The sequence below is a fragment of the Nycticebus coucang genome, chromosome 11, assembly GCF_027406575.1.
Source record: "Nycticebus coucang isolate mNycCou1 chromosome 11, mNycCou1.pri, whole genome shotgun sequence".
Classification (NCBI taxonomy): domain Eukaryota; kingdom Metazoa; phylum Chordata; class Mammalia; order Primates; family Lorisidae; genus Nycticebus; species Nycticebus coucang.
In genome coordinates, this window is record NC_069790.1 from 10,645,116 (window position 1) to 10,663,252 (window position 18,137).

Genomic DNA, 18,137 nt, shown 5'->3' on the forward strand with positions numbered 1-18,137 from the left:
CATTAGTAATATTGGTCTATAATTTTCTTTTCTTGTTGGGTCTTTTCCTGGTTTGGGGATCAAGGTGATGTTCGCTTCATAGAATGTGTTGGGGAGTATTCCTTCTTTTTATATATTTTGGAAAAGGTTGAGTAATATAGGTACTAGTTCCTCTTTAAAGGTTTGGTAGAATTCTGATGTGAAGCCATCTAGTCCCGGGCTTTTCTTTTTAGGGAGATTTTGTATAGTTGATGCTATTTCAGAACTCAATATAGGCCTGTTCAGCATTTCCACTTCATTCTGGCTAAGTCTTGGAAGGTGGCGTGCTTCCAAGTATTGGTCTATTTCCTTCAGACATAGGAGAATAGAGTTTCTTGTAATATTCATTAAGGATTTTTTGAATTTCTGAGGAGTCTGTTGTTATTTCATCTTTACCATTTCTGATTGATGAAATTAGAGATTTTACTCTTTTTTTCCTGGTTAGGTCAGCCAAAGGTTTATCTATTTTATTGACCTTTTCAAAAAAACCAACTTTTTGATTTATTGATCTGTTGTATAATCCTTTTGTTTTCAATTTCATTTAATTCTGCTCTAATTTTGGTTATTTCTTTTTTCTGCTGGGTTTGGGATTGGATTGTTCTTCCTTCTCCCGTTGCTTGAGATGTCCCATTAAGTTGTTCACTTTCTCTCTTTCCATTCTCTTGAGGAATGCTTGCAGTGCTATAAATTTCCTTCTTAGGACTGCCTTTGCTACTTAATATTGTTAAGATGTCAATACCATCTAAAGCAATTCACAGAATCAAATCCATCAAAATCAAATTTATCGAAACTGCAGCATGGCCCTTGCAGTAATGGATAAGCTGATCCTACAATTTACATGGAAAAGCAAAAAACACAAAATAGCCAGGACGACCTTGAAAATAAAGAACAAAGTTGTAGGACTCACACATCCCTGTTTTACTACTTTCAACAAAATAACAGTAATCAAGAGAATGTGGTACTGGCATAGGTTAGACATATAGATCAATAGAATGGAATCCAAAGTCCAGTAACAAACCCTCATATTTATGATAAATTGATTTTCTACAAAAGTACCAAGATAATTTAATAGGGAAAGAATAGTCTTTTGAACAAATGATGTTGGCAAAATTGGATACACACATGCAAAAGAATAAAATTGGACCCTTCTTACATTATACACAAAAATTAACTCAAAATGGGCCATAATCTTTTATCAGAACTAAACTATAAAACTCTTAAAAAACATATATATGAATAAGGTAACCAAGCTGCTCAGTGGCCTCAGCCATGAGGAAGACACAGAGATGCAGATCTTTGTGAACATCACCCCTGAGGTTGAGCCCACTGAGAACATCAAGAATGTCAAAGCCAAAATCTAAGATAAGAAGGGCATTCTGCCTGACCAGGAGTATCTGAGATTTACAGACAAATGGCTAGCGAATGGCCACATTCTCTCAAACTACAACATCCAGAAAGAGGATACACCTGGGAGTTCATCTGTGAAGTAGCATGATTCAGCCTTCCCTCTGACAGCTTACCCAAAAATATAACCCAACTGAAGGGGATCTGTTGCAAGTGTTCTGCTTGCCTACACCCTCGTACTGTCAACTACCACAAGAAGAGGTATGGCCACACCAACAACCTGTGCCCCAATTAGGTCACATAAGGCACATGCAGCAGCTCCTCCTTCTTTCCCTGCAGGGCAGCCTCCTGCCCAAGTCCCATGGCGTAGGGGCCTCAATAAAGTTTTCCTATCATTGACTGGAATAGTAAATAAAAAAATAAATAAATAAAATATAGGGGTAAGTCTTCTTGCCCTTGTATAAGACAAAGCCATCTTATATTTACCACTAAAAGCATAAGACACAAGAGGAAAATAGATAAATTAGACTGCATCAAAAAGTTTTATCTCTTTTATTATTCATATAAATAATGCAAAGTGTACATGTGCATTATTTTTTTGCATAGATATACTGCATAGCGGAGAAGTTAGGGCTTTTAGTATATCCATCATCTGAATAAAGTACATTGTGATCTCTTCCTGGCCTTTGGCTAAGATTAAGTATAATATTTGTTCTTATCAATTCAATGTACATTGTACCCATTAAGTAATTCCTCATTGTCCACCCTGCTCCCACCTTCCCATACTTCTGAGTTTCCAAAGCCTATCATGCCACAGTCTACATCTATCTGTATACATTTTTTTAGCTCCCACTTATAAGTAATAGCATATGGTATTTGTCTTTCTGCTAGGTTGCATCAAATTTTAAACTTTTGTGCATCAAAAGGTAGTATCAAGAAAGTAAAAGACAACCCACAGAATAGGAGACAATATGTGAGTCATATATCTGATAAGAGACTTGTTTCCAAATTATTTAAAGAACTCTTACAACTCTACAATAAAGAGAAAAATAAACTAAATAGAAATGGGTAAAGGATATGAATAGTCATTTCTACAAAAAATATATGCAAATGGTCAATAAGCACATGAAAAGACAATCAACATCATTAACCATCAGGAAAATGCAAATCAAAACCACAATCAGATACCACTCACATCCACTAGAATGGCTAAAATCAGAAAGACAGAAAATAGCGAGTGTTAGTGGGGGTGTGCACAAATTGAGCCCCTTATACACTGCTGACTGAAATGTAAAATGATGCAGCCATGTTGGAAACTACTCAAGCAGTTTCTCGAAATGTTAAAGAGAGTTAACATATGACCCAAAAATTCCACTCCTAAATACATACCACACATGGTCATATAAAAAGTCTACATGAATGTTCATAATGGCATTTTTCATAATCGCCAAAAGTGGAAACGACTCAATGTCTATCAACTAATGAATGGATAAATAAAATGTGGTATGTCCACATAATGAAATATTATTTTTCCATAAAAGAATAAAGTGCAGATACATGCTACAACATGAATGAACCTTGAAAACACTATCCTAAGTGGAAGAAGCCAGACACAAAATGTCACATATTATATGATTCCATTTTCACTAAATGTGCAGAATAGGCAAATCTAGAGAAACAGAAAACATATTAGTGATTCCTTAAGGCTAAGAGGGTTGTAGAAAATTAGGAATGACTACTAATGGATATGGGATTTATTTTTGTGATGAAGACAATGCTCTAAAATTGATTACGGCAATGGTTGCAAAATTCTATGAATACACAAAAAAATAGTGATTTGTATACTTAAATAGGTGAACCATGTGGCATGTGAATTATATCTCAATGGATGTAAAAGAAAGTACCACCAACATCCTCAAACTCTAAGTAATCTTTTGAGTGTCCTTTAGAGAGAAGGAAAGCTGGACCAGAAGCAAATATGGATCTGTGTAAAGGGAGGGAGAGGACTAGGAATTGTGACGTGATTAAATATATAAAATTTGTTTCCTAAGATCTAAAATTTCTTTAAAAGACAGCTGTGAAAATAAAAATGATAATGTATTATGAGATTTATAACATCAGTTTAAGTAAAATGTATGACAACAATAGCATAATGGACAGAAGGGAAGAAATGGCAGGTTCTTAGGTTCTACTTGAATCTGCATACTGTCACTTGAAGACAGATGATTTTCAGTGAAAGACATATAGCATAAACCCTAGAGCAACCACTGTAGTAACAAAAAAGTAGTTATATCCAATTAGAAAGGAGACAGAGGTGGAGGAACAGAAGGGGAAGAGGAAGAAGAAATGAAATAATTAGAAAAAATAATAATGAATCCAAAAGAAGACAGAAAAAGAGGGAAAAAAGAATTAATGGTAGATTTGTGGTAGATTTAAACCTAACCACAGGCCAGGTGCAGTGGCTCATGCCTGTAATCCTAGCACTCTGGGAGCCAAGGCAGGTGGATTGCCTGAGCTCACAGGTTTGAAACCAGCCAGAGCCAGAGCGAGACCTCATCTCTAAAAATAGCCAGGCTTTGTGTCCAGTGCCTGTAACCCCAGCTACTTGGGAGGCTGAGGCAAGAGAATTGCTTGAGTCCAATAGTTGAAGGTTGCTGGGAGCTATGACACCACAGCACTCTACCAAGGGCAACAAAGTGAGACTCTGCCTCAAAAAAAAAAAAAAAACCTAACCATACACATATATCAATAATCAGATTAAAAGTAAGTGATCTAAACACTTCAACTAAGAAGATTATCGGATAAGATGAAAAAGCAAGACCCAACAATAGGCTGCTTACAAGAATCTTAGTTTAAATTAAAAGACTCAAATAGGTTCAAAGATGGGAAAAGATACACCACACCACCACTAATCAAAAGAAAGGTGGTTTACATGGATGAAGCTGGAACATATTCTTCTTAGTAAAGTATCTCAAGAATGGAAGAAAAAGTATCCATTGTACTCAGCCCTACTATGAAACTAATTTATGGCTTTCATATGAAAGCTATAACCCAGTTATAACCTAAGAATATGGGGAAGGGGGAGAGGGAGAGGAGGGGAGGGGAGGATGGGCAGAGGGAGGGTGATTGGTGGGATTACACCTGCAGTGCGTCTTACAAGGGTACATGTGAAACTTAGTAAATATAGAATATAAATGTCTTAACACAATAACTAAGAAAATGCCAGGAAGGCCATGTTAACCAGTGTGATGAAAATGTGTCAAATGGTCTATAAAACCAGTGTATGGTGCCCCATGATCGCATTAATGTACACAGCTATGATTTAATAATAATAAAAAAAAAGGAAAAATGCAGTGACTGACTATATTAACATAGGACAGAGTATATTTTGGAGCAAAAAATGTTAACAGAGATAAGACGGATCTTTTCATGACAATAAAGGCTCAATTCCTGAAGAGGCCATAGTAATCCTAAATATGTATAATTCTAATAACACAGCATCAAAATACACAAAGCAAAAACAGAACTACAAGGAGAAAATGACAAATCCATGTGTACAGTTGGAGAATTCAATACTCTTCTCTCAATAATTTATAAAACAAACAGATTTTAAAAATCAAGAAGCTTATAGAACACTTGAACAGAGCAGGAGCAGAGTGTCCAGGGCACAGGCAGGAAGCCAATGTTGCTGACCGTATTGAGTGTGGAGGGGTGGGGAGCACACACTCACTGGGATAAAGGGAAAGGACAGGGAACCTTGGAAAGGTAGAGCTAGGGCAAGATTTGTCAGGATGTGTGGGTCTTCGGAGTCTATTTAAAGTCTAATAGAAAGGCAAATGTGGGTTTTCAGCCACAGCATTCTCCCACTCAGTTCAAACAGCACCTCAGAACCTCTGCATCTTGGAGTTCTGGGCAAGCATTATCCAAGACCTGAGCTGGTGTCCCTTCAAGAGGAGACTTTACCATCTGCAGGATGGAAGGTCAATGTCCTACCAAAGCTTAACCATGCCACCCACCAGATGTCCCGCCTAACCTGTTTGGTTTCTGATTTGCTGTGTAGCTCTAGGCAGGGCCCTTTGCCTTTCTAGACCTCTGTCTCCCCATCTGCAATAAAGAGTGATTCTGATTCTGTGTTTCCATTGGTTAATAATTGTGCACCTGCAAATCTGTTTCAAGGCTAGTCTCTCTTAGGCCCCAACTTCCTATTCTCACCACTGCTGCCTCCAGGTTCCAGCTGTCCCCACCTACAAGTTGCTCTTCCAGGCCCCTCTGGCTGCTGGGAGCATCTGCCCTTCCTTCCCACAAACAGACTGTCCACCATCTCCACAGTCTCCTTCCCAGCTCCATCGACTCCCACTTCTGTGTATTTCATGCTGTCAGTGTCCATTTCTATTTTAACACAGCTCTAAACTCTGAAGTGTTTTGAAGGAAGCTATAATTGTATTAAGACTCAAAAGTGAAGCCATTCTTCTGAGGCTGATAAGGACCACCATTCATGAGCCCACCCAGAAAGCCTTAGGCTTGGAGCTCCATCCCTTGCCCCTTGGGCCACTGGCATCTCTTGGGGTAAAGACAAGGGTAGAATGGACCTGACCAACTCAGCTGCACACTAGACTCGCCAGCCCATTGCACAGGAGTCTCAGGGTGCTGGGGACAAAGGAAAAATGGGAACCCAAGAAGTCTTATTTCTTAAAACCCCTAAGTGATTCCAGTGTGCAGCCAAGGCTGAGGAGGAGGGGTGGACAGCAACATATCTCCACTGGGAAGTGTAGGCCACTGCTAGGATACCACGCACAGTGCAGACTCGGATTCAGGCTGGGAGACAACGTGCTGCCCCTTCAGCAGGTATAGAAAACCAGCAGGCAAGAACGAGGGAGCCCCGGGCACTCCCCTTGGCTTTGTCTCTTGGCCTTGACACAGTCACTCACTTACCTCTCTGAACCTCAACAGCCCTATCCAGAAATGGCACCAGTGTCACTCAGCTGGCAGACCCTGGACACATTCCCCTTTCCCCTCAGCCCCTGACTCTCACCTCCCCCAGTACTGACCAGTGGTGCTTCCTCTGTGTTTCTTAAGTATGGTCTTACCCACCAAGCCCCATGACAACCAGATGGGACAGGCACGTAAAGAGAAGAACACTGTGGCCAGGTAGGCCAGCTACCAGCTCAGTAAGACACAGACCTGCCCACAGTGCTGCCCCCGGGTGGCTTGTCACCCTTGGCCCTAGCTGATACCCTCACCCCAACTCCTGTCTTTGGTTTGCCAAGCAGGATTCTGTGCCAGGCTCACCTTCTTGCTCCTGATTCAAATATCCACACCCAGCCTCCCTACTGCTCCCACCATGCCTGCCTTCCTTTCCCTCCCAGCGAGAATTTCCCAAACCTGCCAAGACCAGTCTTTATACCAGATCCTGGAACACACACCAGCATTCCCCCCAGGAAGAACCCCCAAAACCATCATGCTCCTTCACCCCCTCTCCTCAGTTTAAAGATGGGGCAACCGACAACCAGAAGAAACATGACTTTCCCAAGGCCCAATGCAACTTCTGAGCCAGAGCACAGCCTGGGCAGGCCTCCGTCATCAAGCTTCTCAGCTACACCTGCCTGCCAGTGAAAGCAGCCCTGGGTCCATGGCAGACCTGGCGTTAGTGACCAAAGAGGGCAGACCCAAGGGACAGAGTGGAGGCAGATGATGACAAAGGCAGCCAGTGCTCCTTTTTTCCTAAAGCCACCCTGTAACAGGCTCTAAAATTCCACCTGACCACTGTCCACATTCAGCATTTGTCCCCGTGCCTGGATCTGGCATTCTCATTCCCTGATGGGATCCTCTCAGCACCCTTGGTGGGTCTCCTGAGTACCACCAACCATCCCAAAGCCAGGAAGCCCCATCCTGCCACTCCTTCCTAGCCAGCACCCTTATCCCCTAGCCTGGTCCACCTGGACCTGGACTCAGATTGGACCCCTGGATCTGGACCCCCTGGGCTTGAGTCCCCTAAACTTAGACCCTACGGACATGGACCTCATAGATATGGACCCCCTGGACATGAACTTGGACATGGACCATTGGGTCTGATCCCACCCCCACCCCCAGACAGCCCAGACTGCCACCTGTCAGACCACCAAGTCATAGCCAACTACTTTCTCCTCCACTACTCCTCCTCCTCGCTTTCCTCCTCCTCCCTCTCCTCTGACTCCTTCAGCCCACCTCCCTCATGCAGGGCCTGTGTCTGATGCATCTTTGCATTAACCTTGATGCTTTGAAACAGAGCTCTGGGACAGGTCCCAGTAGACAGCCATTACCTCAGGTGACCGCCATTCTCTCTGATCCCTGACTGTCCTCCATGAGCCTCGCAAAGAAATTATCAGTTTCCCTCCATTCCCCAGGGCCAGAGCAGGACTGGTCAGGACAGGCATTGCCCAGCCCCTCCCCAAGGCTCTACAAACCTGAACCCGGTTGACCCAGCTGTCTAAGGAGAAAGTGGGGTCCCTGACAATGTGCCCCTCCCAAGGCTTTGTCCTGGATCTTTGCATGCTCCAGATATTTACAAACCCCACATGCCTAGAACCTCCATGTGCCCCAGAATCTTCACCTACCCCAGGAGAGCAAGGGCCATGTCTGAATCTATAGGCCTGCTCTTGGCCAACCACCTCCTTCGAGTTTCTAAGTCACCAGGGCCACGTGCTATCCAAACACTGTCCTTGGGTCTCTTGATTCCTCAGGAACATGGAAGCAGGACATCATTACCTAACTAATGATAAAAATGACACTACCCTGACCATTCTCTCTCTCTCTCACACACACACACACACACGTACTAGGATGCTCTATCCTCAGGTGCTATAATCAAGCCCCTAGGAAACATTTGTGTCAGGCACGGGTAGATGCCTTCCCTTCATCCCCCAGGCTGAGCATGAACTCTTCTGCCCCACAACCTGTGCCCAGCACAGGGTGACTGGAACTGAACTGAATGGAATCAAACTGACACTCACAGCAACCCTTTATAGCCTGCTACTCGTATTATTGTATCCACACTGCAGTTGGGGAAACTGATCATGGGGTTATGATCTGGGTTTCTTGGTCAGACCAGGAGTACCCAGTCAAGGGCCAACCACCAGAGCACAGCTGCCTGCTGAGTGGACGCCTACTGTATTCCCCATCCCCAGGCCCCTGCACAGTGTCGAATGCTTTCTGTCGAAGGCTTGGTATTCTCAAAAAAGTCCCAGAAGCCAGCACCTCCCCTGTTGGCCCCCTCAGAGCCAGTCACCAGTGGTGTGTGGTCACCCCAGGAACCCACCTCTGCTGGCCCTGATCCTTCCTTCCAGACACAGCAGCATCAAGGGCAGATGTGGACTCTGCCAAATTGGTCTATGACTGTGAGCAGGTTTTGCCTCTCTCTGAGCCTCACTCTGACCAAGCCAGCACCAGATGGATCTACTGTGACACTGGGCTGGCCTTGACCCTGTCTGGGGAGACTGAGCTCTTGTTGCATTACAGTGGGACAGTGGGAGCCCTCAGGATAAGGAAGTAGAGCTCAAAAACAGTGTCCATGAGAAACCCAGGATTATTAACGTGGAGGATTTCAGTGCATGCTGAGAAGCCTGGGGTCCCCAACTTCATGCTGAAGGCAGTCAGGAAAGCCTCAGCTTCCCTCAGAATGAACTCAAAGGACTTCCCACCTGTGTCTGAGGGCCCCTGCATTGGACTTGCTGAAACCCTAAGTAAGTATGCCCCTGATCACTGGAAGCTGCCATGCACCCCTCACTCAACACAGATGTCCACCTCATCCTAGGCTGTGGTTCTGGGGCACGAAATGCAGCCACACTTTCTGCACACCAAAACCTCTTCAATGGAAGGGAAATGGCTACTGAGTTTGGCCCACCCTTTTCCTACCTCCCTTACTAAATATACCAAACCCTCAAAGCTGAGGAAGAGACTGCAAGCAGGCCCACCTTTTCACCAATCAGCCATGAGACCATTAAGATACCTGGGGGGTGGCAGCCCTGCAGGACAGATCCTCCATCGCCAACATCCCTTCCAGAACTGGGCAGGCTAAGGGACAGCTTAGCAGCCCCCAGCCTTCAGCAGGGACTGTCCTACCAAAGCTCTCACACACACACACTACATCCAATCTACTTATTCTTGGATAATTTCTTTAGGAAGGTTTTCAAAACCACCTTTCAATTTAATCCATTCCCATTTTGTGAACAATGCTTTCCTCCAAAGCCCTGTTGCTGGAGAAGGGATTAGGAGGGAGGGCTCAGAGCGCTGTCCCGCTTACCCTCCCTGCGAGCTTTGCGGACACACAATGCCCCACACTCTAGGGCTCCCCTGGAAGAACCAACCTATCAAATCTGGAGTCTCAGCCTCACCCCTGAGCGTGGTAGGCACACATCGAGGTCAAGCCGGGGAGCTCAGCACCTCTGGAGGGGAGAGAGCCTGGCCTGGCCCACCCTTGCTCGCTCAGACCAAACAGGAGGCTACCCCAAACTAGGGGGCTCCGCAGCTGGGAGGAGCGAGGCTGCCCGAAGCCACCAGCCCAGAGCCTTGGGAGATGCCGAGCCTCCCCCGTTGGCCCGAATTCTTCGCCCTCAGCTCCCTGGAGTGGAGGCAGTGTAAGACGCTGCCGCTGAGCGCGGGGACCAAGCTGGGTCACCGCTCACCCCTCTTGAGCTCCGGGGCTGAGGAGGGAGCGCAGCCCAGGTGTGGCGCGGGAAGGCAAGAGCCAGCGCGAGTCCCGTGGTCCCCGAGGCGCGGGGGCACCGGAGGCCCCCTTACCGCAGAGCATCAGCAGCAGCGGGAGAAGTTGCAAGGACCACCGCACTCGAGTCTCCATGGCCGGCAGCTGGGGCTGGGTCAGGCTGGGTCCTGCTGGGGCCACCGGAGATGGTTGGGGGGGGCTCGGGGCGGGGCCGCAAGGAGTCCGCCCCAGGCCGCGCCCCAGGTCACGCCCCCAGACCACGCCCCTGGCCGCACCCCGCTCCTTCTTGATCCTGGGGGACTCCCCCTGAGATAGACTATGTGCACCATTACTTCCAGCTGGGTGGGTGGGCAAGCAGGGCAAGGTGGGGTGGGGCGACTGGAGTCCCAGTAGGGGTGAAGTGGGGTGAGGGCAGGGTCTGAAATGGAAGTAAGGTGGGGCTCCAGCTGTGAGGGCAGGCTAAGGTTCAGCCTGGGGAACTGCAGTCAGTCTGGTGGACAGACTGGGGAGTGAGTTGGGTGAGGATGGGGTATGGACTGATGGCAGGCTAGGGGAGAGGCTGGGGTAGACTGGAGGGAGGTGGGCCTGGCAGCAGCCTGACAGGGAGTAGCCTGGGAGGTGAGGGGGGCAGCTGGAAGAGAGGGAGACTTGGAGCAGAGACATGTTTGGGCCTCAGGTCTCCAAGGGACAGGAAAGTACATGAAGGAGGTTGCCTTGTGGGGGGAAAGGGGGTGAAAGTTGTATGGAGGGGGTGTGACATGTGTGAGTCTGTGAACCTGACCAGTATGTGTGTTTTTGAGTGTATACTCAGGAGACAATATGTGTAAGAAAGAGACCGGAGGGGTGTGACAGTTGCACACAAGGGACCAAACTAGAAGCAAACTAAGGGGCAGGTGAGTGCCTGGCACTCCCAAAGAACTGGCCTTGCAAAGCTTCAGTGATGGGGGGGCGGGAGAGGAGGAATACGTCTGAATGGGTCACCTGTCACCCTCAGCCCCTGGCATAGGCCCTGGAATTGTCACTGGTCAGGATCACTTCTGAGACCCAGCTATGGGAATCCCTGTGCCCTCTGAGGCTCACTGTCATCACCAAGAGCCTGGAGGCTGGGGCACAGGCCTGGGAAGGTGACTCTCACCTGGACAAGCCCTCTATCTCTCTGAGCCAAGATGACTGCTGCCTTCCCAGAAGCAGAGCTGACCTTTTCCTGGCTTAGAAAGGCCCACTTTATTTAATAAGGTCTTCATTAGAGGGGCAGCGCCTGTGGCTCAGCGGGTAAGGCGCCAGCCCCATATGCCGAGGGTGACGGGTTCAAATCCAGCCCCGGCCAAACTGCAACAAAAAAATAGCCGGGCGTTGTGGTGGGTGCCTGTAGTCCCAGCTACTTGGGAGGCTGAGTCAAGAGAATCGCCTAAGCCCAAGGATTTGGAGGTTGCTGTGAGCTGTGTGACGCCACGGCACTCTACTGAGGGTGATAAGGTGAGACTCTGTCTCTACAAAAAAAAATAAATAAATAAATAAGGTCTTTATTAGAAAGCAGAACTTTCTGTGCTTTTTCACCAAAGAAATTCTGATTAGAGCCAGAATTAATTTGAGGGAATCAAAACTAATTAAAATTGATTAGTCATCCTGCCTTCTGCCCAAGGCGGTGGAGGCAGGTACAGGGATGACCAGGGAGCCTCCAGTGAAACAGATAGTGCCAACAAATAGGGCCAACAGATAGGCCTTCTGCCCACAGGTCAGAGGTCATAAGGTAGGCTGACCTGTGCAGCAGGGGGCTGCCCCCATCAACACACACACCCTGAAACAACCAAGAAAAAACAAAGGACAGTCCAGGCTCATGTATCCACCCACATCCCAGGAGGCTGCAGAGACACAGACTCTGGACCTACGGCACATCCCAGGAGAGCCTGAGACCAGACTTAGTCCCACGCCCCAAAGGTGTTTCCACACAGCTTTCAGGCCAGACAATGGCACGAAGTCACCAGGGGTGGGGGGAGGACACAATGTCAGGCTGGAGGGCTGTGGCTCAGCACTGACCAGTACGTAGGAACAAAAACCCCAGGCCACCTACAGGAGCCACTGCCAGACCAGCTTGAGCTTCTCCCTGTGACTGAGCTTCTCCCTCTTCCATGGAGAAGCCCACCCATGCTGCAGACCTGAGTGCCAACACCCCTCCTCTGTGGAGTCAGCTATGCCACCTAGCGAATCCCCAGGGCCTCATGAACACTATACCCCATGGCCCTCAAAGGCAGGGCCTCTGCAGGACAGGGGTCTACAGCTTGCAGGTGGATATACCACAGGTTGTGAGGAGCAGAACCAAGGGAGAGGCCAGCCTCACCCTGTCCACAGTGTGCCACCCCATCCACATATAGCTGGGGCTACAAATGAAATTAACCATAAGGTGCACCCTGGCCAGCTCCCAGACTTGCCCCTCCATGGGTGCTGCCCATCCACAGACCCCTGTATCTGAGATCCGGTGTTCTTTAGGGTTCATAATTCTTTATACAAACCTTCCCAGTTCAAATTACTGTGTGCTCTCTCTCCTGACCTATTATCATGGTACTTATTCTATAATTCTCTTACGGTTAAGTAATTGTAAAAGAACATTTTCTTGACACTCAAGTAGCCTTTCTTCTAAGAGACATGTTATCAAATAACATCATTGCGTTTCTATCAGATCAGAGAAGCACACAGCCTCCCAGCCTTCACCCTCTCTTCAGGACATCGTGCTGCTCCTGAGGGCCCACACATCCCACACACACACCTGAGCCTGGAGCCAGCTGAGAGTTGGATCCGGCTCTGCTTGTTCTGGGGTTAGACGTTGGGAGGGTCGGGATTGAGAAACGGCATTTCTGAAAATTTGGCTCCCCCTGCTGGAAAGATATTTAAATAACTACAGCACTAGCCTCATTGAGGAGATGGCTCTGTCCCGGACGGAGGGAACGTACCAGTCACCCCAGTCAGGGGCACCAAACAGAGGACCTACCTCCAAAGAAAGGGTGGTGGGGAAGAACCCAGAAAGGGGTGCCTCTGACACCTAGATGTGTCCCACCTGCCCCTGCTTAGGACACTACTCTCCATCTCTTTTGTTGTTTAATTGTAGTAAAAACTAAAATTTAAAAAAAAAATCACTGTTTCTGCTCTGTAAACCTATCTTTCTCTTCCTCAATAAACTTTGTTTCACACTTGAAAAAAACGTAATAACATTACTTATGGTATTTTAGCCATTTTCAAGCGTGCGGTGAAGTGGCATTAAGTACACTCACATTGTCACACCACCATCACCAAAACCCATCTTCAGGACTTGTTCATCTTCCCAAACAAACTCTGCCCCCCGTTAACACTAAGCCCCCGTTCCCTGACAAGGACCATTCTACTCTCTGTCCCTATGAATTTGGCCACTCTCAGGACCTCATGTAAGTGCAGACAGGATTTATGCTCATTTCACTTAGCACGGACGTCGTCCAGTTCCATCCACGTTATAGCCTGGGTCAGGATTTCCTTCCTTTTTAAGGCTGAACAATCCGTTGCGTGAATAAACCACATTTTGTTTATCCATTCATCTGTTTTCCATTTCCTTTTTAAGCGAATGAAGCAAGTTTATTTATATTTGATTTTACTTTTGTAAAAATCTCTCAAAAATTTCTGGAACTGGAAAGATTTGAAATGATTTTTAATGTACATTATTTTCTGTTTGTCTCTCTTTTCTTTTTCCAACAATAGGACTTGTGGCAAGTGGTATTTTATGTGATTCGTGTGTTGTGAGTTTGTACGTCTGTTGACGGGTATGCGTGTGTGTGTGGGAGTGGTGTGTGGGTGGGTGTGAAGCAGTGAATGTCCATGTGTGTTGCATGTGCATCTGTGTGATGTGTGTGTTGTGTGTCTGTGACTGTGGCGTGGGGCATGAGAGTGTATATATGTGTGCTGTGTATGTGTTCAGGCAGACCCTCCCTAGCCCCAGTTGGACAAGTTAAGCAAGTCATTTCCAGCAGTGTGACTTTCCCTCTCCCTTCACATGCTCCAATCCTTAGTTCCATGACCCCCTCCCACCTCTGCCCTACTCCCACCAGGTGACAAGGGCAAAGGGTCATAGCTGGCATCAAGGGCCAGTTTGGGGCCCTGAGCATAGCGCTTTGCTTCTTTGATCCTTGGTGACCTCAAAGTTAAATGTGACAATAAGAACCTGTTATGAGTCTGTGGGGATGTGAATTATGAGCCTGTGTGGAACAATAAAAATAATGCCAAGCTGGGCATGGTAGCTCATGCCTATAATTCTAGCATTATGGGAGGCCAAGATAGCAGGATCATTTGAGGTGAGGTGAGGAGTTTAAGACCAGCCTTGAGCAAAAGTGAGACTCCATCTCTACCACCCCCCCAAAAAAAAAATTAAGAGACGTTGAGGATCCAGGAAATTAAAAAAAAAAATGTCATATAGGAAGGGCGTTCCTGCCCAGGGCTGTGAGGAAGGAAAAGTACTTTGGAGACTGGAAAGCACCAGGCACGTTTAGGGATGTTCTCTGAAGAATGCATTTCCCACGTCCTGTGAGAGGATACAGCACTCATCAAAAGACTGATGGTAACAGAGGGAAGGAGGAAGGAAGCCCATTCCCACAGGACCTATGGACCAAGAAACTGTGTGGCCAAAGCCATGGTGCCAGCTCTGTTCCCCAGTACAACTGTCGTGTGGGGAGGCCTAAGGAAGCACCTGCCTAGGAAAGCTCGGGGCCGTGTGCTCCCTGCTGGTTTGGAAACTTGGTGTCTCACACCCCCCAGATTTGGGTGCATGTCACAAATCCTTCAGGAAAAGACGAACCTCTGGATTTTAATAACAGAGATAAAGAGAAAGACCAGTGTGGCTCACAGAATAGTAATATCCACACCCCAGACTTTTATACCTAATCTCTAGAGCCTGTGAAATTATCTCCTTATGTGCCAAAAAGGACTTTGTGGATAAATTAATTTCATTTGTCAACTTGGCTGGGCCAGAGTGCCCAGATAATGTTGACCTTATCCCTAATACCACCACAGAAACACCCAGACATCATCCTGGGTGTTTCTGTGAAGGTGTTAGGGATAAGGTCAACATTCAAATTGGCAGACTTTGAGTAAAGCAGGTTGCCCTCCACAAAGTGGGTGGGTGGGCCTAAATAGATCAAAAAGGCTGACCTTCTCCAAGGAAGAAAGATGGTCATGGGACTTAAACTATAACAAGCTCTTCCCTGGGTCTCCAGCCTGCCGGCCCATCCTGCAGATTTTTGACTTGCAAGCCTCCATAATTGCATAAGCCAATTCTTTAAAATAAATCTCTTTCTATTTACACACACATCCTATTGGCTTTGCTCCTCTGAAGAACCCTGACTAATTCAGACACAGATGTAATTAGGAACACAGACAGGGAAATAATCCTGGATTATCTGGGTGGGACCAATTTAATCACCAGTCCTTCAAGTCGGAAAACCTTTCCTGACTGCATGGGAGAAATGAGACAGAGACAAGATTAGAAATGTAAGCAGATTCTACCCCCTATAGCTGGCTTTGAAACAGCAGGAGGGGCTGAGAGCCAAGGAATGAGGGTGGACTCTAGAGCTGGCAACAGTCCCCACTCACAGCCAGCAGGGAAGCAGGGGCCTCAGGCCTGCAGCCACAGACAGCTGAACTCTGCCAACCACCTGGAAGAGCAAGGATTCAGACTTGGCCCTGGAGCCTCCAGGAAGGAACAGCTGCAGACCCCTGGGAGACCCATGTTTGACTTCTTACCTACAGAACTGGAAGATAATAAATTTGGCTCAGGCTGCAAAGTTTATGGTAAATGTTATGACAGGCCTAGAAAACCACACAACCTAAAACTAAAACAACTAACACAGTTTGAGTGTTAGTTGAACCTTCCTCAAAGCAGACCTGAACACCAGGAATGAACTACAGATCCGCACAGGCAGGGTTTGGGGAGGCCTAGGGAAGTGGGCTGTGCTTCAGGTGGAGGGCCCACTGGGCCTCGTCAAGGGATGAGGTTTAAGCTGTTGTCTGCAGTATGGGTAGGAGTGGAGGGTGCTGGGGAGACATCCAGAGTGAATTGCACATGGAAAGGCTCTGGGGCCAGAAAGGTTTTGATAGAGAAATTGAAGTGGTGGAATGCAGTGAGTCAGAGAGAGGTGTTGGATAGCATAGGAAAGTAAATTTGTTTTTCACTAAGCAGAATGCTCTGCAGACACTGGTTGGGGCAGGGGCTGTAGCAGGTCCCACTAGCTGCCAAGGCCAGGGCACAGTGGACCAAATATGCTCAAAGGCCTCATCAAGAACTGAATGTAAAAGTGAACCTCTGGCATCAGATCCCACTTACCGTCCTTCCAGGCCAAGTGACCTAGCATATGGTACAGGAGGTGTGGGAGGGGACCCTCTACCACGGGCCACCTAGGTCATATCTCACACAGCTGCCCCCCAAAGCTGCCCTCCGGCTGGAGCATGGCACCATCTGTGAAGAGCCAGCATGGAGCTGACACCCTGGCAGAGTGAAGTCCTGTCCTCTAGAGCATGGTGTACATTTCCATGGTGCTGTCAGACTCCTCAGACCTGGGTCTCAAAGGCAGGAGGCCCTGTGCCTTCACTCCCAGCAGCCCACATGGAGTTGTGTCAGCCATCCGCATGACTCTGGGCTCTGCAGACTGGATGTCCTGATACCATCAGGGAGAGGAGTGACCACTGTGATGGGGGAAATGAACTTGATCATCAGGGAAGGGCACATTGCAGCTCCATCCCAGGCCCAAGGAGGAAAATGGGGAGCCCGGGCAGTCAGTCCTCTTGGAGCTCCAGGCCCTTCTGGCTAGGCTTTGACAATAAATGCACAAGTGCCACAGCCAGCCTGAGAGGGGATTAGTGAGGTCCAGGGTCAGTCCAGGCCACTGACAATGACACGCGTGCCGGCCGAGGGTCAGGGGAGTCCGGCAGGGACAGCACAGGGGAAGCAGTGAGCGAGCAGTAGGGAAGGGGGCTGTAAACTATCCCACTGCCACCCCCTTCTGAGCCTCCCAGGAGGAGAAGCCCACCAGAACCCTCTCTCCAGGCCCTGCACTTCCCACGCTAAAGGAATCATTCTGGAACCAGCTCTCCTTAGGTTGCACTCCATCCCTAGAACCCGGCTTCACTAGTCTCAATGTGTAACTATTCCAAATGTTCATGCTTTACTGTTGAACCTCAAGCCTTTGACTGAAGGTGCATGACACGGCACTGTCCAGAGAATGATGGAATCAGAATAGAATGTAGTACAAAAAGGAGAAAGACGGGCGGCGCCTGTGGCTCAGTGAGTGGGGCGCCGGCCCCATATGCCGAGGGTGGCAGGTTCAAACCCAGCCCCGGCCAAACTAACAAAAAAATAGCAGGGCGTTGTGGCAGATGCCTGTAGTCCCAGCTGCTCGGGAGGCTGAGGCAAGAGAATCACGTAAGCCCAAGAGTTAGAGGTTGCTGTGAGCCGTGTGAAGTCATGGCACTCTACCCGAGGGTGGTACAGTGAGACTCTGTCTCTACAAAAAAAAAAAAGGAGAAAGACACTCAACAATAGGAAAAGAGTTGGAATTATTGCCTACATCACTTCATGTTGTATTCCAAAGCTCAAAAGCCGCCCCCAAGGCTCAGGACTTTACTGCATAACACATGGGAGGAAACGGAAGCTCAGAGAGAGAGGAAAGGGCTTCCCCAAGGTATTTGGATAAACAGCCCTGGCGTCCATATTCTCCTCCTGTTTAGTTCCATTAGTCATGCTTTATTCATCCCTGAGTTATGAGTGACAATCACCCACCCACCAGAGCTGTTCCCAAAGCGCTCTCGACATCATGCTTATCCCACAAAGATCTCGACGTCCACAAAACCACACGAAAGGCACAGGGGGCAGGAAGGTAGTGAGACAGGGTCAGGAGAACCTGGCTCTGTGATTTCCAAATTTCAGAAGCTCTACATAGCCAAAACTTAAAGTGAAAAGTCTTGAAATCCAGAGAACAGAAGCCCTGAGATTCCAAAGGAGTTGCACAACAAAAATCCCAGCAAGAAAAACCAGCAGTAATTCTACTCAAATGGGATCCTGTTAGCC

General features: G+C 47.6%; 1 protein-coding gene across 1 annotated transcript in view; it reads right to left on the reverse strand.

Annotated features, from left to right (window-relative positions):
* Positions 1-10,225, reverse strand: part of RAMP3 (receptor activity modifying protein 3) — a 30,539-nt gene extending 20,314 nt beyond the window's left edge. Inside the window, exon 1 of the mRNA XM_053553789.1 lies at positions 10,138-10,225. Within this exon, the coding sequence (XP_053409764.1) occupies positions 10,138-10,195 (58 nt within the window). The 5' untranslated portion in view covers positions 10,196-10,225. The remainder of the gene's footprint in view (positions 1-10,137) is intronic.
* Positions 10,226-18,137: the final 7,912 nt, after the last annotated feature.